This window comes from Lytechinus variegatus, chromosome 6 (assembly GCF_018143015.1).
Source record: "Lytechinus variegatus isolate NC3 chromosome 6, Lvar_3.0, whole genome shotgun sequence".
Classification (NCBI taxonomy): Eukaryota; Metazoa; Echinodermata; class Echinoidea; order Temnopleuroida; family Toxopneustidae; genus Lytechinus; species Lytechinus variegatus.
In genome coordinates this window covers 39,950,677-39,971,466 of record NC_054745.1, presented here as the reverse complement: position 1 = coordinate 39,971,466, position 20,790 = coordinate 39,950,677, and the positions used below count along the sequence as shown (strand labels likewise).

At 37.8% G+C, this 20,790-nt stretch overlaps 2 protein-coding genes across 2 annotated transcripts; one reads left to right on the top strand and one right to left on the bottom strand.

The window, feature by feature from the left end:
• On the bottom strand, positions 1–8,074 carry LOC121417472 (retinol dehydrogenase 14-like). The gene is made up of 9 exons (XM_041611191.1): positions 8,065–8,074; positions 6,291–6,376; positions 5,828–5,913; positions 4,337–4,408; positions 3,557–3,698; positions 2,791–3,014; positions 1,656–1,812; positions 1,266–1,392; positions 1–249 (listed from the first exon to the last, which is right to left on the bottom strand). Exons 2-9 carry the CDS (start codon positions 6,373–6,375, stop codon positions 159–161), a joined length of 984 nt encoding a protein of 327 aa, XP_041467125.1. The 5' UTR covers position 6,376; positions 8,065–8,074; the 3' UTR covers positions 1–158.
• Positions 8,075–13,696: 5,622 nt separating this feature from the next.
• LOC121417815 lies at positions 13,697–20,342 on the top strand. The gene is made up of 4 exons (XM_041611550.1): positions 13,697–13,892; positions 16,940–17,089; positions 17,700–18,782; positions 20,005–20,342. Exons 1-4 carry the CDS (start codon positions 13,697–13,699, stop codon positions 20,112–20,114), a joined length of 1,539 nt encoding a protein of 512 aa, XP_041467484.1. The 3' UTR covers positions 20,115–20,342.
• Positions 20,343–20,790: the final 448 nt, after the last annotated feature.

Genomic DNA, 20,790 nt, shown 5'->3' with positions numbered 1-20,790 from the left:
TACATATATATACATACATATATATATCATAGCACCCTGTATCCCAAAAGGACAGAAACTTTCAAGAAATCGTGTTATTAAATATTTAGTTACTTTTTAATTACACTAGGCCTATAATCATATGATGCATTGGACACCGTGGGTGAGGTCTTCTCTACTCAGTTCAATTCCTTTAACACATCTTCTGTGATATAATCCTTCAGACAATCGAGAGAGTATTCCCATAAAAGCTCCTGCTTTACCTTGTCTCTGTGTAAAAAAATGAAATGAGAGTATTAAACGGTAAGCCCTTAAAAAAACACCAAAAAACATCAACAACAAATAATCCAGAAAAATGAGTGCTGAGGTATGATATCATACTGAGCACATAAAAAGGCATATGCAGGCTATTTAGTATATACAATACGATCCACAACAAACTGGACATAGCGGCTTGTATTCTAAAGTCTGGTTTAATTCAAACTCTGGCCAGATTTTTTTGGTCTGGATGTATGGATAGCCATTTGTGTAAAGCATCTCTCATAGTAGAAGTTATATTTCTCAGCTCATTTTACAATAAAAGCATTTTTAAGCATTTTTGGCTTCCCATAATTTTAGCACAGATTTAGACCATGGTCGAAGTTAAACGTGACTCCGGAATACGGCCCTATGAATATGAAAATAAACATAATAAACTTTACAAAAAAGCTGTAATAATGATTGACTAGCATGTATTTGTAGAAAAAAACGTCAGCATATATTTTTTTCTTTCTTTCTTTAATATGTGTTTGGTGTACGTTTTAGGCCTACCTCTTTAGCTCTTGAGTCAACTAAGAACAAACATAATCTTTGATGATATCAGCACTGAATTTCCGGGAGGGCAATGAGCCCATACCCATCAAATACACTTTATAAAAAATAAGTGGTGCTGAATTTGAACGAATTGGGTGTTACTTCGGATAAGGACTACTCTTCAGGAAGCTAAAGTAGTCGCATCGTAAGTAATGAGAATAACCTTTTTTTCTCTCTTCCTCTTTTTACGTTTTTGTTGGGGTGTTTTGGAAGAACAAAATGTGATACTTATTTCAAATAATCCTGTCAAGTCTATAAAGATTTAAAAGACATTATGGTGAAGTATACATAATGATATGTAAGCATGTTTGTTTCATTTTATATCTCTTGATGTTTTTCGGCATCTGTTCTGTTTGAGGGTGTGTGCGTGCGTGTGTTTTTTTTTCAAGAATAGTATTTCATGCAGATCGGTTAAACATAAAATCACCTTTTACCTGGGTAAAGCAGTAAGATTTCGCGGCCTGGAGCTCGCGAAATAGAGCGCCGTTTTAGAATCATATGCCGGGTTAGCAGCGGCATGAAGTCCAGTCAAAGCCCCGTCGAAAGGCGTCCTAATCATTCCTGTAAAAAAAACAGATTAATTAATGCAATTATATCAAGTATTTGTTATTTTCTAGAAGAAAATGTAATGTAATAACTGAAAGAGTAGTATTTACTGAATAAAAGCACACTATAGATACTACTACTACTACTACTACTACTTAATGAATTCTACTACTAGTATAGTAGTACTATTACTACTATAATTGCTACTTCTTTCTACTCTCCTACTTATCTGATGTTTTACGCTGGAAGGACACTGGGTTTATACATTACCTACGTACTTAATGACTTTGTTGCCCTCAGGAAAACTCTGCTCCCTCTTGTGATTGGTTGACCTGGGCGTGCGTTGAACTCTGTATCAACCATACCCGGATGTACCGAAAACACGCTGACCTTTGACCCCTCTAGTCTTCTTGCCAGACAGAACATCTGCATGATCTACTGAAAAAGATATCATATATATATATATATATATATATATATAAATAACCGGTAATTAACTTTCCTATATACCCTCTTCGTCTAGTTTCAATTTTTGTCTCATCTCATATGCTCTAATCCTATTCAAAAACAGTCTAAAAGCAATTCAAGTGATTATCTTTTATTTTTAATTATTTTTGTTTGCTTGCTTGCCAAATTTTCTCGTGGAAGAAATGAACTTCTATATTGGGTGAAACCTTATTGTGGGGGGCTTGTTAAATTTTCCTTGGGAAAATTATGAAGCCCCTTTCGAAAGTTAAAAAGACAAAATAAATATAAAACTAAATTGATATTATACCAGGGGCCGTTTCATAAAGCTGTCCGTAAGTTAAAGAGCGACTTCAAGTTAAGAACGACTGGTGATCCTTTCTTACGCGCAAACCATCGCCAATGAATATACCATTTACCACTTACAAGACAGGATCACCAGTCGTTCTTAAAGTCGCTATTATCTTACGAACAGCTTTACGAAACACCCACCTGGTGAAGAGTAGACAGAACGACATTTAGCTCTTTGTCGAACCATTTTCATTTGTATGTATTGTTTTCGTTGTTACCATATTCTATATTTGTGTTTATTCACAAAGGGCCTCAACGAAAACCAGCTTGTTGCTGATTGAGCTACCCTTCTTTTGAATATTTCAAATAAATAAATAAATTTTCATTAAATAATGATATAGAACTTGTAAGGCATACGTTTATCTACCTTTTAGGTGCTCAAGGCGCTCCTTTATTACCCCCGGCTAAGCTAGTCAACCTATCAACCTATTTTCCTTTTAAATGAAAGCATACCATGGCTGGGAATCGAACCCATGTCCCTCAGATTGAAAGACGAGAGTCTTAACCACTAGACCGCAACGTACCAACTATTGTATCTAAAAAAAACACTAATTCAAGAGAAACCATTTTGATATCACGGAAACATACACTACTTGCCTGGTATAGTTTCGTTGTCCCATAAATTATCATCTTATCTTTCTCATTGAAGCATTGCAAGTCTTTCGGATCCCACTTTGAATTCCGATACATTAAAGACGATATCAGAACAATCCGTGTATCGATACCAGTTGACTTCATAACCGGAAGTAAATGAAGTATAAGCAGGAAGTGAGAGAGATAGTTAACCTGGAAATGAATCTCGAATCCGTCTGCTGTCGGCTCTGAAAGAGAAGTACATGAAGAATAAGAAGAGAAATTATGAGAGATCGTTGACCCGGAAGTAAACTTTGAATCCGTCTGCAGTCGGCTCTGGAAGAGGAATGGACACGGACGTGTCACACGGTAGCAGATTTGATTGAATTAGGGGCGAATCGATTACTTCCCTGATAATTACAAAAAACAATATGATATTAATTCATTAATATCAATAAATATGATGAAGAAAATTAAAAAAAGAATCGGCACGCTTAAGATTTCGGCAAAATCTGATTCCAATTACAAAAAAACTAAATATGGTTTTAAGCATTATATCAGTATTATGCAGGGGCTTCAGGAAAAGAACACGTACATACTGTGTATTGTGGATAGTTGTTTACAACTCGTCAACTACATTTTGAATATTGCATTTTTATATGATAAAATCGGTATAATCGCACAAGAGAAATGGTATTTTTAAGGCATCATCAAATCTCCCATTTCCACATCACTGCTTTGTATAAATTCAAAATAAGGATGGATGGCGATTTTGGCGATTAACACGTACCATCTGGTCCCCATCCCATTCCAGCGTTGCATATGAGCACGTGGAGAGGATATCCCTTAGTCTTGTACTCCTCGACAAACGTCATAGTACTTGCTAATGACCCGAGGTCAAGGGTCATGAATTCTACATCCAGATCTTCTGCCTGTTTTGTGCAAAAAAATATTGAAATACCTTGTTTTATTTGATAAATTGACAATTTATTTCACAGTTTCTTTCGACCGGGCGCCTGAATGAAAATGGAATAATTGGCGTTTTTAACCATTAACCCCTACTCAACATGCTCAAGCAAAATGACGGGCTAAATCACGATGTAATCGTTTGTTCTAACTTTCTTAAATCCAACCAATAAATTAGTCAAACAAATGCTAAAGGGGTGGTTGTAGATAAAATTTAACAACACTATCAAAATACTGCGTTAGATGCAAAAATTATGTAACGACTGAAAAACGCAGATATTTGGATTTTAACGGTAAGAAAATTTTAACCTTGAAATATCAAAATATTAACAGTACTGACCATTAGCAAAGCTTTATTTTGATGGACTTTAACCTTTGGTGCACCAATTCGAAAAGTTAATTACGATTTAATAAAAAGATCATCTTCACCTCCATTGACGCACAATTGGATCATTACAAAGAACTACCGGGTAATTTCGCTTAATTTTGTTTCGGAGATGAAATGGGAAATTGAAGTGAACAACAAATTGTATTTACAACCAACCAACGTAGAGGGCCGACACACTGGCCGTGTGTAACGCCCTCTACGTCTGTTGTTTACAACCTTGATACATATCCTTGCGTCATTCTGCGAAGATTTCTCTTTGCCGTGCTCGTCTTTCATTCGTTGTAAGGCCTGTCGAATCAATAAGAAATGTAATGAAAATGAGTATTTATTAGAGATATTCACCTTACTGCAAAGGTCTCGTTTCTAAGACAATACTTTCATCTCTTATCTTTCACTTCTACTGCTTCCCTGCTTTCCATCTCCCCTGACAAAGAACTCTTTGTATTCACCTCTATACACAGCAAAAAATGTGGTGTTAACCGGTGTACATAGAGGACCACGCCAGTTATTTTACACCGGTGTTAAATTGGTGGTGTTAGTTTTACACCTATAGGTGTTATTACAACACCTTTGGTTGTTACATTTACACTCTTTGGTGTTATGTTCAATCTTTAAGGTGTAATTTTAACACCTCAGGGTTTGGTCCTCTATTAGCACCAATTGGTGTCAGTTTTAACACCACAATTTTTACAGTGTAGTACACTGTATAGATACTACAAGTAAGATGCTGAAATGGCCCTGAGTAAATCAGTCTTGTAAATGCAATCATTGAGTGCACAGGTGTATTATTTAAGCGTGCTATATTCTAGTATAGTATTTCAAATATACTAGGAACATAACTTATTAATTAATTAATTAGTTTTCTTTGGAGAGAGTGGTCTCTACGGTATTCTACTGGATTTACTCAATCCTACGGACTGATAAATATTTCATGCATGCTAGCTCTAAGTTTTAAGTAGTTAAACAAAAGTTTCAAAGGGAGGAATCGATCGTTCAATGAAACGCCCTTTGTTCCGGGTCCCCCCCCCCGCATTCGAAGCTATATTGTGTTTATATATAAACATATATATATATATATATATATATATATATATATATATATATATATATATATATATATATATATATATATATATATATATATATAAATAAATATACATATATATATATATATACATATATATATATATAGATATATATATATATATATATATATATACATATGTGTAAAGCTTTACATGTACAACAGCTTTTGACAACTCTTTTTTATTTAAATATTGTAAAGAAATGGATGAAGAGAACAATGGTAGGCGTAGCTTAAATCAAGGTTCCCCAGAGCTATCTACCCTTTGGAAAAAATTGGTGATGCCGAAAAAATGTCTCTGGCGGGAATCGAACCCGGGCCCCCAGCTGCCTTAACCACTAGACCACAGAGTTGGGCGAACACGTCTTTATTTAGGAGCCACAGAAAATTATTCAACTGAAAGAGAAAATTCATGTATTTCTTTACAATATATATATATATATATATACATATATATTAACATTGTGATGAAAAAAATTAACCTAGAAACATTATGTCAGTGAAAACAGCAACCACTTTTCTTTTCAGCTCTTTCAGTTTCAGTTTGTGAATTCTTGTACAGAATGCCATTCCGAAAATGAAGAGCAACGAAAATGTAATTCATGCATACTACTAATCCATACCTCATTTGCTTTTACTTCAGAACGGCACGCTAATATGACCTTTGACCCCATCTGGGCAAGCGCCTTCGCAGTCTCATAGCCGATTCCTTTATTTTGAAAAAAATATAGTTCGATTGAATATGTTGAATTGGGCGAACACGTCTTTATTTAGGAGCCACAGAAAATTATTCAACTGAAATACAAAATCTACATATATGTATATATATATATATATATATATACAGTATATATATATATATATATATATATATATATATATATATATATATATATATATATATATATAGTTCAAACTTAAACTGTCATATCGATAATAATCTTCAGCATTATCATGAGCTTTCAATTCAAACATATAACCTGCCAGTGTTTGACCGTGGTTATGAATGCGGTCTTTGCTCCGAAGTAGTGTAAATAGTAATTTGAGTTTCTACTTTTAATATTGAATATAACCCATATAACTTACCTGTATTTGCACCGGTTACGATTACGGTCTTCCCTCCGAAGTCAATGTCGGGTAACCGAGGCGGAGTGCCAAAGCTTCCTCCCATCCTAGGATTGAGTATATAAACACTACTTTTAGTACATTAATAATAACTTTTTATTATACAATAGCACCTGAAGTTTAAAGAGGACACAATATACTGTCATGGCTGTAGTAGAGGTCAGTCGAGAACAAATACTGTTTAAAATGTTTTAAACAACACTGTCTACAATGTGAATCGCACAGTAGTTGTTTAAACAACTCACACTATACAGTTTAAACAATTGTTTACAGTTTTAAACATCCAGGCTTCAATTATTGATAATTAAATATTGAATTTAAAATGGGTTGTTTAAGATTTTTTTTTTGGCCCTCGAATGAATGGTTAAAACATAACACCCCCCCCCAAAAAAAAGAACATAGCAAATAATCGAATAAATAAACAAGTGAAATAAAATATCAAAAAATTGAATCAATAGATGCATTTCGTTATTATTTGCCTATGATTTTTATCATTTTGCGTCTCCAAAGCCCTGACAAAGACCAATAAAATTGATAGAAAGCTTCGAAATTAAAGGAATTGAACATTTTGCTACATCTCGCAGCCTCTCTACTTCTGTCAGTCACACATACGCTGCCAATGCAAATTTACGCTATTTACACACACACACCGACACACCCTCGCACACACACCCTCTCACACACACACACACACACACACACACACACACATATATATATATATATATATATATATATATATATATACATACATATATATTGTGTTGCATATGAAGATGTCAAGTTGTTCATTTATTCAGGGAACCTTATAAGAACTTTCTCTTTACAGGAAGTTCCAACATCGTTCCACCGGTTTTACATTTTATATAACATAGTATTATGTTTTATTGCTGAAAATTTGAAGCGAATTAGATTCAATCAATCAGTCAGTCAATCAACCAATTAGTCAATCAGAATCAGTCAATTAATCAGTCAGTCAATCAATCAATCATCCAATCAATCAATCAATCATATAATCAATCATCCCATCAATCAATCTTCCAATCAATCGTCCAAGCAATCATCCAATCAATCATTCAATCAATCAATCATCCAATCAATCATCCATTCAATCAATCATCCAATCACTCAATCATCCAATCAATCAATCATCCCATTAATCATCCAATCAATCATCCAATCAATCAATCAGTCAATCAATCAATCAGTTATCCTATCAATTAATCATCCAATCGATTAATCAATCAACCAATCAATCATGCAATCAGTGTCAGAATACCCCCCCCCCCCTTCAATAAATCAATCAATCATTCATTTAATCACTCAATCAATCACTCAATCAATCACTCACTCAATCAATCAATCATTCATGCAATCAATTAATCAATCACTCAATCAATCAATAAATCAATCAATCATACAATCAGTGTCAGAATACCCCCCCCCCCCCTTCCCCTAGTCCTTCTATAGCCCAACTTCAAGTTTATGCACACCATACACTACTCAATTTATTTTGTTTCTTGATTACACTAGTAGAGACATTTAACTAGAGTTGCACAGGCGAAATAGACTCTGGGCCGGGCCGGCCAAAGCTATTATAATAGTTCCAATGACATACCAGCTGCTGGTTTGGTGTTTCGTTGGTGTAACTTTAGCAATATAAATCATATAATAATCCAGTAATATAATCGATAAATTCTTGCATATTACAAAAAATATAGTGGTCTGTACGCACCTCTTTGGAATGCAGTTTCGAGCTCTGTTCGTGTGTGCTCCGATAGAAAGGTTTTCTCCGTTGTGTTTACGCGAGTCATTTCACGTATTATTATTATAATAATGACCATTCTAAAGGTCGTTATTATGATAAGATGATCGTCGAATACCCTCAACAGTAGGAAAGATAATGTACTTTTGTTAACGTGAACTTTGAGCACACGAACAGGTATGCATGAATTTCTCTTCTTGCCTTTTCCGTGCAGGGATTATGTCCATGACCATGATGTCATTACAGATGGAGTTACACCATTAACGCAATTGACTGCAAACCGAACACTCTATATCATTTTTTTGTGTGTGTGTCTGGTCTGTGTGTGTGTGTGGGGGGGGGGGGGGTCGGTATATTAGCGTGAGTGGGAAGTGGCGCATTTGTTTCTTATTATAAAATTCATTCAGTTTCATTAACGTCGGGCAATCACTTTTTTGCATAACTATTAAATTAAGATTTGGTGAACTTCTATTGGTTACAAACAGCCAATATTTACTTTTTTTGTTACGAAAAATATCCGCCTGTATAAATTTGTCAAAATACTATGATATTTTGCAAAATTAATTGTATTATGAATAATTTTTGGACTAATGTGAACAATGAGTTTAGTGACATTTTAACATTTTGCAATGAATCGTTACAATGATTTTGAACTGAATGATTTAATAAATACAATTCCAAAACAAAACGAAAATCCAAGACAAACTATTACATACCCCTCCCCTTTCTAATAACTATACCCCCCCCCCTCTACATATAAATATACATAATTTTCTCTCTCTCTCTCTCCCTGCCTTTCCATAATAGGATGTTTTTCGTAAAACTCGACGGGGGTTGATTATACAACATAATAATGATAATAATAATAGGCATTTGTATAGCGCCATCTATCTAGAAATATTCTATTCCGAGGCGCGGTGTTATCATTATTATTAACCCGGCTTTAGCTCGAGCTGCCTTTTAGCGCTCGTGCATTCAAGGAATTAATCCTGTCGGGTACCCATTTACCTCACCTGGGTCGAGTGCAGCACAATGTGGATAAGTTTCTTGCTGAAGGAAATTACGCGCCATATGGCTGGGATTCGAACCCACGACCCTCTGTTTCAAAGTCAGAAGACTTATCCAGTGGGCCACAACGCTCCAACATAGAAAATCTATTGTGAAAAAGCACTTCATGACTTACAAAGCAGCCCTTGTCGAAAATCGGTGAATGAACACAACACAATCATGAACTCCTGACCAGACAACGAAATATTTGCAATTTATGGACAGCGCAGAATCTTACGACGATTATAGCCGCCCCACAAAATTATTTTTCCCACCGCAGTTCCGGACCCAATACTGAATATTCATGTCCAGCGTCTTCGCGCATGCATAATCTTATTCCGAAGACGAATGTCATGAATATTCATATTGGGAGGTGGAACTGCGATGGAAAAAAATAATTTCGCGGGACGGCTATTCATGAACAGCTGTTCATTGTGGTTTGACGGATTTTTTTTAATAGATTGTGTGTGTTGCAAAAAAAAATCTACGAAGCTGGTCGCCAATCACTATATCTCCCGGGGAACGCGGCCGTTAAGCTTACAATGAGTTTGGATTGATCTGCCGATCGAAACTATAGAGAGCCATCAATGACCCCATCTAAAATACATTTTTGTTGAAAAAAAAATATTAATATGATGCATATTTATACATTCATCGTTTTCTCGAAAATTTGGTCCGTTCGCCTTTGTTTATCTTTCTGATTTCTCCAACGACCTCCCACCTCACCAGTTCATTAGCTCACTAAGAATAAAGAGATCGGGTGGTGGTGTCGGTGTATGCCTTCATCGAAATTTCACCATTCTTGGAAAGGACTCTTGAATCGTTTGAATATCTCAATAATCTCATTTCAGCTGAACATGAAAAGCCTTTTCGCCTGGTGGTGATCTACAGACCACAGAGAACTATAGATCGACGATCAACATCTTCCATCTTTCTTGATGAATTTGCTACTTTTCTTGAAGTACTGGCTTCTGAACCCAACCATCTTGTGATCTGCGGCAACTTTAATTTTCATGTCAACGATGATAGAGACCGAGAGGCAATTTTGTTTCTGGTCCTGATTTCGTCTGTCAACTTGATCCAGCACATTGACTTTCCTACACATCAGAAGGGGTCATACTTTGGACTTGATTCTTACAAGAGCATCTGGTGATGTGATTTCTAATGTCTCATCATTAAACTTTCTTCCTTCTGACGACTTATCTGTCAGCTGCCAACTTAACATCAAGAAGCCGGATTCAATAAAAATTGAGATCAGTTTTCGCAAACTGAAAGACATTGACATCCAAGCTTTCCGTGAGGACATTCTAAAATCTGAACTTTACAGATCACCTTCTTATGACCTTGAACAGCAGGTTGTTCAGTATAACAGGGTACTACAAGCTCTACTCGATAAGCATGCCCCTCTGATTACTAGATGTGTAACTGCTAGGCCTCACTCACGTTGGTTCACTGACGATCTTCGGAAAAGTAAGCAGAGAGTTAGACGACTTGAGAGAAGATATCGACACTCCAGAGCAGAAATCGACCGCTAGATCCTGAAAGATGAATGTCGTCTCTATAGCAACCAACTTGCCGAGGCTAAAGCAGAGTATTACTCTGAACAACTTGACGATTGTGATGCTCATCAACTTTTTCAAAGAGTTGATCGTTTGTCTTCTACCTCAGCAAGGAACATCCTACCATCAGATGATGACCAACATCGATCTCTTGCTGATCGTTTTCCAAATTTCTTCAGCGCGAAGATTGATGTCCTTTTCAGGTCCCTTGAGAGTCTACCATCAAGCAATCTCGACCACGTCAATTTTCGAAGCACTCGTCATCGGTTTAATGCTTTTTCTCTTGTAACACAGGGCCAAGTTCACAGAGCTATCAAAGAATCTCGTTCAACTTCCACCCGACTCAACCCAAAACCTACTTAGCTACTTAACAACTTAATTAATGAGTTAACTCCTGTTATAACAGCTATTGTGAATGCTTCCCTCGGCAATGGTCATTCTCCTGATTCTCTCAAGCATGCTCATGTAACACCACTCCACTCTTGAAGTCCACAAAACTGAGTTCTGATGATCTAAAGAGCTACAGACATGTCTCCAATCTTCAGTTCCTGGGAAAGACTGTAGAGAGACTTGTGTTAAAACAATTCCAGGCTTATTTGTCTGAGCATAATCTTTATTCTGAGAAGCAGTCAAGATACCGACCGCATCATACCTTGCTAACAGTTTTGAACGATATCCTTCTTTTCCTCGATTAAGGCGATGAAGCGATTCTGTTGCTGTTGGACTATTCTGCAGCCTTTGACACGGTGAGTCATGATGCCCTTCGAAGTCGTTTACATGAAAGATTGGGACTTGAGAACTCAGCCCTGGAATGGTTTCGTTCTTACCTCGCTAACAGAACCAAGTCTGTTTTTATTAATGGCTCTGAATCGATTGTCAGCTCTTCTAACTTCGGAGTACCTCAAGGGTCCGTCATCGGTCCGATAGCATTTACACTCTTCTCATCTCCATTAGAGGATGTCATCAAACACCATGACATATCATGTATGACTTATGCGGATGACACTCAAATTTACCTAGTGTTGAAGAAGGAGGACCATGCTGTGGCGCTACAAAGACTCAGTGCATGTTTTACAGACATTAAGAATGGGTCCATACAGAATGGATTAAAGTTAAATGAACGTAAAACAGAACGTTTGCACTTTGTGAGCAGGCATAGGACTTGTAGTCCAATCGGCGATATTTCTTTTGATGGTACTGATATAGAATGCTCTGCCATCAACACCCAGTCTTATGGTTATCGATCTTTTTGTTCAGCATCCCCTCAAGTTTGGAACAACCTACCTCAGAGCATAAAACAAGCAGACTCAACTGACAAATTCAAATCTATGTTAAAAACTCACCTTCTCGTTAAATAGATCGTCCTTGGCATATACGCAGCTTCAACTGTCTACTTTCAACTGTCAACATGTATAATTTAATTTTAGCTGAAATGTAATTTGTCTTCCTATTTATTTTCCTTAAGCACTTAAAGACATTATTTGTGATAAGAGCTATATAAATGATGTTAATTATTATTTATTATTGTTTACAAAGAAAATTTTGCCTATTTCCGATGGATTTCCATAGAGTTACAAGCCAGTTCGTAGTTCCTTTCTGCGCGTGATCAAAAGATTCTACGCATGATCAGAGGAAGGTCATTTGTACTAAAGTGACATGGTGGTGTACAATATGAGATAAGCACCAACTTTGATGTCTTGATTATTCTTTTGAATTGTGGTTTTCATTTATATCCAAAAAAATCAATGCCTCCACGAACGACTGATATTTCACAGTTGGCCAAGTAGGGGAAGGCGGGGTAAGTTGAGCATAGGGGCAAGTTGAGCCACCAGCCCCAGGCCAATAATGAATGAGTCAGACATTGTGGTGGTGTCATGTATTGATGACCCATAGCATAACCCCTAACCCCACCACATTGTTTCCAACTTTGAAACAAAAAGTAGTTTTTTTAGAGGGAAAAATATGAATTTCAGCCAAAAAAATAAAAAAGAGTGTGAAATAGATAAGTGCTTTATAAACACACACGTCTTTAAATATAATAAAGACATGATAACAACATTATTAGTCCAGGTATGGATCTTCATTCTTGTCATAGTCTTTTATATGATGGATGCATAATAAATGTGTGGATACAAAATTATCGCACTAAGTTCGGACTGGGGTAAGTTGAGCCAAAAGTTGAGCCATGGTAATTCCTATGGTAATGTATCTTAAAAAACAAACAAACCATAAAAATCGATTGAAATGCAGGCTGAAGGAGCAAATTTACATGACTGCTCTTTTCCTTTTACAGGATGTTAGTATTTATAGAGAATTAGCAAGTGAAAAGACTTTAAACAAAAAATTGACATGCTGGTTCTCCCCCATACATTTTGTACATAGTTTTTGTGGCTCAACTTACCCCAGAAGGTGGCTCAAACTTACCCCATATATGGGGCAAGTTGAGCCATTTGACATCGTTTTTTTCAAAGGTCACGATGACTTCCAGTGTGGGGATAGAAAGTTATATATAGGTGGAAAATATTTCAGAAGAATTAAATTTCAAGGCAAGGTACTTATTTCGACAAGATTATTAATCATATCAATTCTAACATGCAAAAAGCAAAAACTGTCACAACTTACCCCGCCTTCCCCTACATTGTACATTTACCAAGTACATGATGTGATATGCATTCAAAGTAGGAATGCAACAAATACCTTCATATAGTGTTCATTGGTATGCTATTCTAGTCACCTGGTCAATTCAATGATAGAAATGAAAGGTCATTTGGCCAAAATTGTTCATGAAGTAACTACGAACCGGTCTATTCATAATACATCATTGTGCTTTGACATAGCGTATACCCAGCATCAACTATGACAAAGAAATGAATGGGCCCAGCATGCACAAGCAAATAGAGTCACTATTGTCCCCAGACCATTGGGACCATGAAATGCTTTATTGCCTCCTCACAATCTATGCTCGAACCCGGTGCCTCACTGGTGGAAAATTAAAAATGGAAATTTGTTCGATTTTTCAAAATAGAAAGTCCCTAAAATCAACCCCGGTTCTCTTTCTGCAAACGTGCTATCTTCTTGGAACGATCAAAGCCATTGGTGTCTGTTTACCTGACATGGAACGGAATTTAAATCTTAACCGAACCAGTGCTGGACTGGCACTTGGGTTATTTGATGCCTTAGCATTCGGCCCCGGTAAGCATATTTGAATTAAAAAACTAACAACTTGCAGTTTCCTGTGTCATGTGTGTGTGGGAACAACAGAGTATCGCAGTGAGACAATGTTCTGACGCCTTATCTAGAAGTTTAGACATGTTAGAAGACATTTCCAGTCGATGCTCCCATAGACGGTGAATTTTCATAAAAATGTATAGGCCTATGGTACCCAGTTGCAGATCCAAGGGGGCACCTCCGGCCCGTGTTCCCTTTTGGAAGAGAAGGGGGGGGGGATAGAATAAAAAGAACAAAAAGGGCCGCGGGAAGGGATCGAGAAAATGAAAGAAAAGTGAGGGGGAGAAAAAAAAACAGACGGTGCCCCCGTCTGGGATTTCCTAGATCTGTCCCCGAAGGTACCAGCAGAGATCGAGAGGACGAGGAGACATATTAGGATATGGTAGGGACACTTCACACTAGTGTGAGTGGGTCGAGAGCAGGATGAAGTCAGGGTAAATTGGCGTACCTTGAGTCTCGACAATGGGGGTACCAGCAAAAAAAAATTGAATCACTTGGTGAGCACGATCAGTTGACACAGTATACTGACCTAATAGAGACATTTTAAGGACAGTGTCATTGATATGTATGTCACTGATCATATAAAGTGTGCGCGAGCTGACTTTTTTATCTATTCATTTTTTTTATATTCGGACATAAAAGGGACTTTATAAGCAACTTTTTTAATCATTATACCTACCTGTCTCGCTAAACAAACAATGCCAGCCCACAGCGCCAGCTGAAATTTGTGTATATATTGACCCTAAAGGACATTTTAAGGACTTTGTTTTAGGAATACACTAAAAGGTTATCTAATTTCGTTAGAATTATATTAATCTAAACACATTAAGCACTTGTAGTCATGATCAACATACGCATCTCGCTAAAAGGATATTGCGAGCGGGAAGCGCGAGCTGAAAAGTTAGGAAATTCACTCCTGAAGAGGGACATCTTAAGGCATTGTTTCTAGGAATTCACGAAGACGATACGTATATTTCACTAACCAAATGGTGCGAGCGCGAGGCGCGCGCTGAAATTTTGTATATATTGACCCAAACAGGGATATTTTAAGGAATATTTTCTACAGGAATCCATTGAGAGTACACATATCTTACCATAGTCATCTAAGGCAAGAGCAAAGTGCATGCTGATTCTGTTAGAAATGCATCTAAAGACATGAAGCATTTTTGTAGCCATTGTTATCATGATTATCTGACGCATCTCTCTAACCAGACCTGAATAGGGGCAATCTAAGGCTTCTTTGCAGGAATTCACGAAGACCATGCGTATTTCAATAACCATATGATGCGAGCGCGAAACGCAAACTCAAAATTTTTGAAATTCAGATCAGAAATTGACATCTCACAAATCCTCTACTAAATGCGAAAGTACGCAGGAGCAGAATTGTTTCATATCAAGACCTTAAAATGTGACAATCATTTTAAGTAGTCATTAGAAAGAAACATATGTCACTTGATAAAACAATATATTTCGAAGTGCGATTAAATATATTTCGTGTAAGGCTTGAAAGCGGGAGGTTTTAGTACAACAGGATTATATATCTCGTTAAGTAGGCATTGTGAGCACCAGGAACAATGAAGACATAGGCCCTGATCAAATTATGTTTCATAAAATTATGATTTTGTTTTAATGTAATATAACATAACATAATTATAATGTAATATAACATTATAATCAATAATTTCTTTTTTCCCTCTACGTCTCTCTCTCCCTTTCTCCCTATCCCCCTTTTTTGCCAGCCGAATGGTGGAGTGGGGGGGGGGGGGGACACGTGCCAACCCCATACCCCTTCCCCGTAGTTACGCCACTGTCAAGGTGTGCCGATAGGGCAGGACGACCTTGAAGGTCAAGTCCACCCCAGAAAAATGTTGATTTGAATAAATAGAGTAAATTCAAACAAGTACAACACTGAAAATTTCATCAAAATCTGATGTAAAATAAGAAAGTTATGACATTGTAAACTTGTTTTTCACAAAACAGTGTTATATTATGCACAACTCAGTGACATGCAAATGAGAGCGTCGATGATCTCCTCCCCTCACTACTTATGTTTTGTTTTGTCTTTTATTCTTTGAATTATATTGAAAGTGTGGACTGGTGCATCGGCATGCTCATGAATAATTCATAGCAAGAAGCAAAAACTGGTATCCAAAGGCCTCGCGACTGAGGTCACTCGATCTCGCATCCATGCACCCAGGTTTCCTAAGCTCTGTTCTTCGACCGCTAGTCTCGTTTCAGCGACCATTTCACGAAGAATTTAGCAAAGTCATAAAGTTCGGTGGTGTCAAATATACGGGGGTCTACTCCTATTTGGAAATGGTAGGAGTGCGTGGCACCAAGTTTGAAATCATACCCTTACGAATGGAAATCACTTATGAGAGAGGGGCTGGAATTTAACCCAATGAATACTGAATTTTGAAATTCATATTGACTATACTTAAATTTTGGTGTGGATCAGATGGTAGTTTCAAGCCCCCCCCCCCCCTCTCCCATCCCCCGGGTACTAAACCGCCTCCGACCCCAGGAGTCTTCGACCAAAAAATTATGGTGATATCATACCACTTGCGGTCTCTATTCTTGAATAATCGATGCCTCAGACCCCGACACGCAACACGGAGTTCATTAGCTCTCTTGCTGCTTCTGTGAAATCCGTGGTGTCAAGTAGTGAACACACATAGAGCTGATGTGATTCTCCAAACTGCCCCATTCAATGTTGAAACAATATTAGTTGAGCATCTTTTTTTTCTATGAGCAATACAACAACGAAATGCCGTGTTCTGGATCTTATGTATGCTGGACGGTGCAGTCTCATGTACAGTTGACAATAACACTGATGACCAACCGCCCACAAGGGTAACTAGAAGACCCTTATCGATTCCGATGACCACCCCCCCCCCCTCAAAAAAAAACAATAATGATGAAATTGTAAGGGGCGGAGAGAGAAAGGTGGGATGAAGTGCTTATAAGATTGGGAATTTCACGGCAATCCTCAATTTTGCTTCCATCAACAGGCCCAGCTGTGACATACCTGTACCAGCGACTCAATGGAAACCAACGAAGATACCTGGTGATGGCAGGTGCAATCCTGGCAGCAGGAGGACTCCTTCTTGTATCAACGGTTACCAATGGCGTTGAGCTAGCTCTCTGCCTTTCAATTGCAGGTACGTTTATCGTGATCGGTGGTAGAGTAAGAGGGAAGATTGCTCATCATTAAAGCAATGGCAGTCCATATCGGGAAGAGTAAGAATACTTTGTTTTACATTTTGGGGAAACACAACGTCCCCAATTCAAAACTGTTGCCTCTTTGTTTGTTTTTGTCAAGAGTTTTCTTCTTCTTCTACTACTACTTCTTCTTCTGCTGCTGCTTCTTTCTCTCCTTCTCATCCCCCTTTTCCTTCTTCTTCTTCTCCTTCTTCTACTTCTTCTTCTTCTTCTTTTTCTTCTTCTTCTTCGCGTACTTACTGGGATTTAAACCCGCAATCTTGTCAATGCAAATGGAGATATTGGCCCATTGCTACTTTGGCCACACTGGCGAGTTACTCGAGCTGATGCAAATTCGTTAATATTTTTTACTATTCGTGTTCATGAATACTCACGAACTAGCTGTAATCTCTTTTACGAAATAACTCTCTTCTGACACTACCAAGAAAAGGTAGGATCAAAATAACTCTTCGGTCTCGTTTTATCTTGCATTCGGGAACTTTGTAGAAAATTAAGTAGGAAATATAGAAGTATTTTTCATGTGTGTGCATTCTTTTGTTTTCGCTTCAGGAATGGGTTCAAACATCATTTCCATTAGTATGGTGATAACCTTGAGTAGCCAGTCTGGCGATGCCTTTGGAGTCTTCTACGGCATTGGCAAATCAGGATATGCCTTCGGAATGGCCCTCGTGCCACTACTTGCTGATTACCTGATGGGTATCTACGGCTGGAGAGGGTCCTTACTGATCATGGGAGGCATCATGGCACATCTGATACCTTTGGCTTTGATGGTGGACTTCGAGGAAGTGGAGGACGAAATGGTTGGTCATAGAATCCCACATAGCCCTGATCGGATGACGGAAGAGCTCTTGGATACGATCGACGAGGAATCAACGTGTGGGGTTTCAAGTAAGCAGACAGTATCGCTTCATCAGTTGGGCAAGTCTGCACCAGTAAGATCCATTCACACCAACGTTAGGTCAAGCTCTGCTAACATTCGAGATGAAAGTACAACAAGCAACGCGCAGGAAGATATCAACGAAGAGACACACGGGGAAACATCTTTGATGCTAGAATCCCCTTCGCGGCGACACATTAAGAAAACGGGTGATAAGCCGTGGTCAGGTTTACCCATCATCGGCCGAACAGACTGTTCCAAACTGTACGTCGATGGTTGCCAAATCTTTACCAACTCCATTTACAATCAGGATCGTTGGATGATCCTTCTTATGCTAGTTACTCTGGTATTCGCTACAATGAACGGTGGTTGGTACTCCTTTCTCATCCCACGCGCGGTCGCTCTTGGCGTCCCTACTTCCAAGGCTTTGTGTGTCGCTTACGCAGCAGCAACTGCTGCTTTTATCGGACGCTGCTTCAGCGGGGTGATTCTGAAGTATATACCCATACCAGGGCAGTCCTCGTTTCTTTTCCTGACTTTCCTCAATATAGCGTCACTTCTTGTGGACATTTCTGTCTCTAATTTTGCGATAAAGATCGTGACTTCGTTTGTTACGTCACTGACGATTGCCGAGCGGAACATCCTGGTATTGGTCATTTGCAAGGACCGAGCCCCTCTCTCCGAGTTTCCGGTCATACTGGCGTCTTCCGAAATTGCGTTTGGTGTTGGAGCCTTTCTGGGATCTTCCTTAACTGGTAAGACTTCCTGTCCCTTGTACGTCCTGTTATGAACTACATTTATAAGAAAATGTACTCCTTCCCACATATGTATACACACACACGCCCACACAAAAATCATACACCCACACGGGCGCCCACACACACACACAAACATGACCCTATTACCTATACCATAATTAAACACCATTAACAAAATCACTTTTATCAGGGTAATTTTGCGCGTTGTTGTTGTTTTTGGGGCTTTGTTTTGTGTGTGTGTTTATTTTTACATTATATCGCCGTTTTCAAATAGTAGCATAACATTAAATACATCATTCTGCGCGATGCACTTTTGCAGTGACGTCATCTACAATTCCACAATCAAACCGGGGGGGGGGGGCAGTCAAATGTGTTGATGTACACATGCGTGCATTGACCAAATTATTTCCAAACACCCCCCCCCACGAGTTTTTCACCGTGTGCAAGATGTTTCCCTAAACAAGTTTTTCGCGGGATTTATTTACACTTTTTGGTCCCTAAACAAGTTTTCTCCAGAAGTACGCCCCCTAAACAAGTTTTGTCTCGGGCCCGAACACTTTTCAGAAACGAGGGGGAAAAACCCCGAGGAAAAGATTGGGGAAAAACATAGGGCCTCCCTTAAAATCTTTTGGATTGTCTTAAAAAATTTTTTTGAAAAAACATACAGTGAATACGCTTGACCACGCGATTAAACATTAACCAGTCTTTCAAAACCACCTATAAAAAATAGTGTTTTTGAAACCGTTAACGAGTGCACACGCGGCCTGCGTCCAAAACTGAAAAAAAAACCTTCAAACGCGCTTTTTTTATCACACATGTCTGCAGCAGTATATTTGACCCCCCCCCCCCCCCATGGAACCAATCACTCACCGCTTAATCTGATGACATTGTCACATATGTTTATGCATCATATACTGTTAGAAAATGTATCGTTAAAATAAAAGAAGTTCCTGCAGCAGAGTCTCGATAACACTTGTAATCTTACCAGATTGCGTAATCTTACAGGAAGTTAGTATTTGGTATATCAAATCTTACAAATTTCATTAAATAAACCCCCTTTTTGCCTTTTAAACAGACCTGTTGCAGAAACTGAAGAAAGAGTCCTGTTTTTATGATTTTGTTATTGCTTTCTGCAAATTCTTCTTTTTTCTGTAAAATCACGGGTTTTTTAACAGTGCATGTCACAGATTTAAAATGTTCTTTATCGTTCTTTACATAGGTTACGTGGCAGACGCAACAGGCTCTTTCAACGCTTCATTTATGTTCATCGCAGCGGTCGATACGATGGTTTTCTTACTCTTCATCCCGTTGATAATCGCAGACAGATAAGCATGGTATAACGGCCTAAGTATTTAAAAATATTTATCTAAATAAATAGAGTAAAATTCACAGAGCAAAATGCAGAAAATTTCATCAAAATCGGATAACAAATTACGAAGTTATTGAAGTTTAAACATTATCACTATTTTGGTGAAAACATTAATATGCACATCGTCATGAATATTCATTAGATGTGCTGATGATGTCACATCCCCACTTCCCTATTTCTTATGTTATTACATGAAATCATATATGTTTCATTTCTTCATACATGTATAATTGATGTGTCTGTATTATGATGAAATAATTTGCGGCAACTTAACTAATGCACTTTAGTTTTAGTTATTGGTAGAAAATTTTCAAATAAACTTTATTTTCAATCAATAAAGTATAAAAGAACAAGTGCGGATATACCTCATCAGCCCACCTAATGAATATCCATAAAGACATGCCTAGAACTGCTTCACCGGAATAATACAAATCTTGAAATTGAATAACTTTTATGATTTTGATCAAATTTTCTGCATTTTGCTTTGTGAACTTCACTCCATTTATTGAGATATGAATATTTCCAGCCTGGATCATCCCTCTAAATGAATAGAATTTAAATCTGTAGTACTTATTGTGTATCTTTATAGTGAAACCTGCGCGATTCTGAATGAAATCTTTGAGTTTCCCCTTTCTC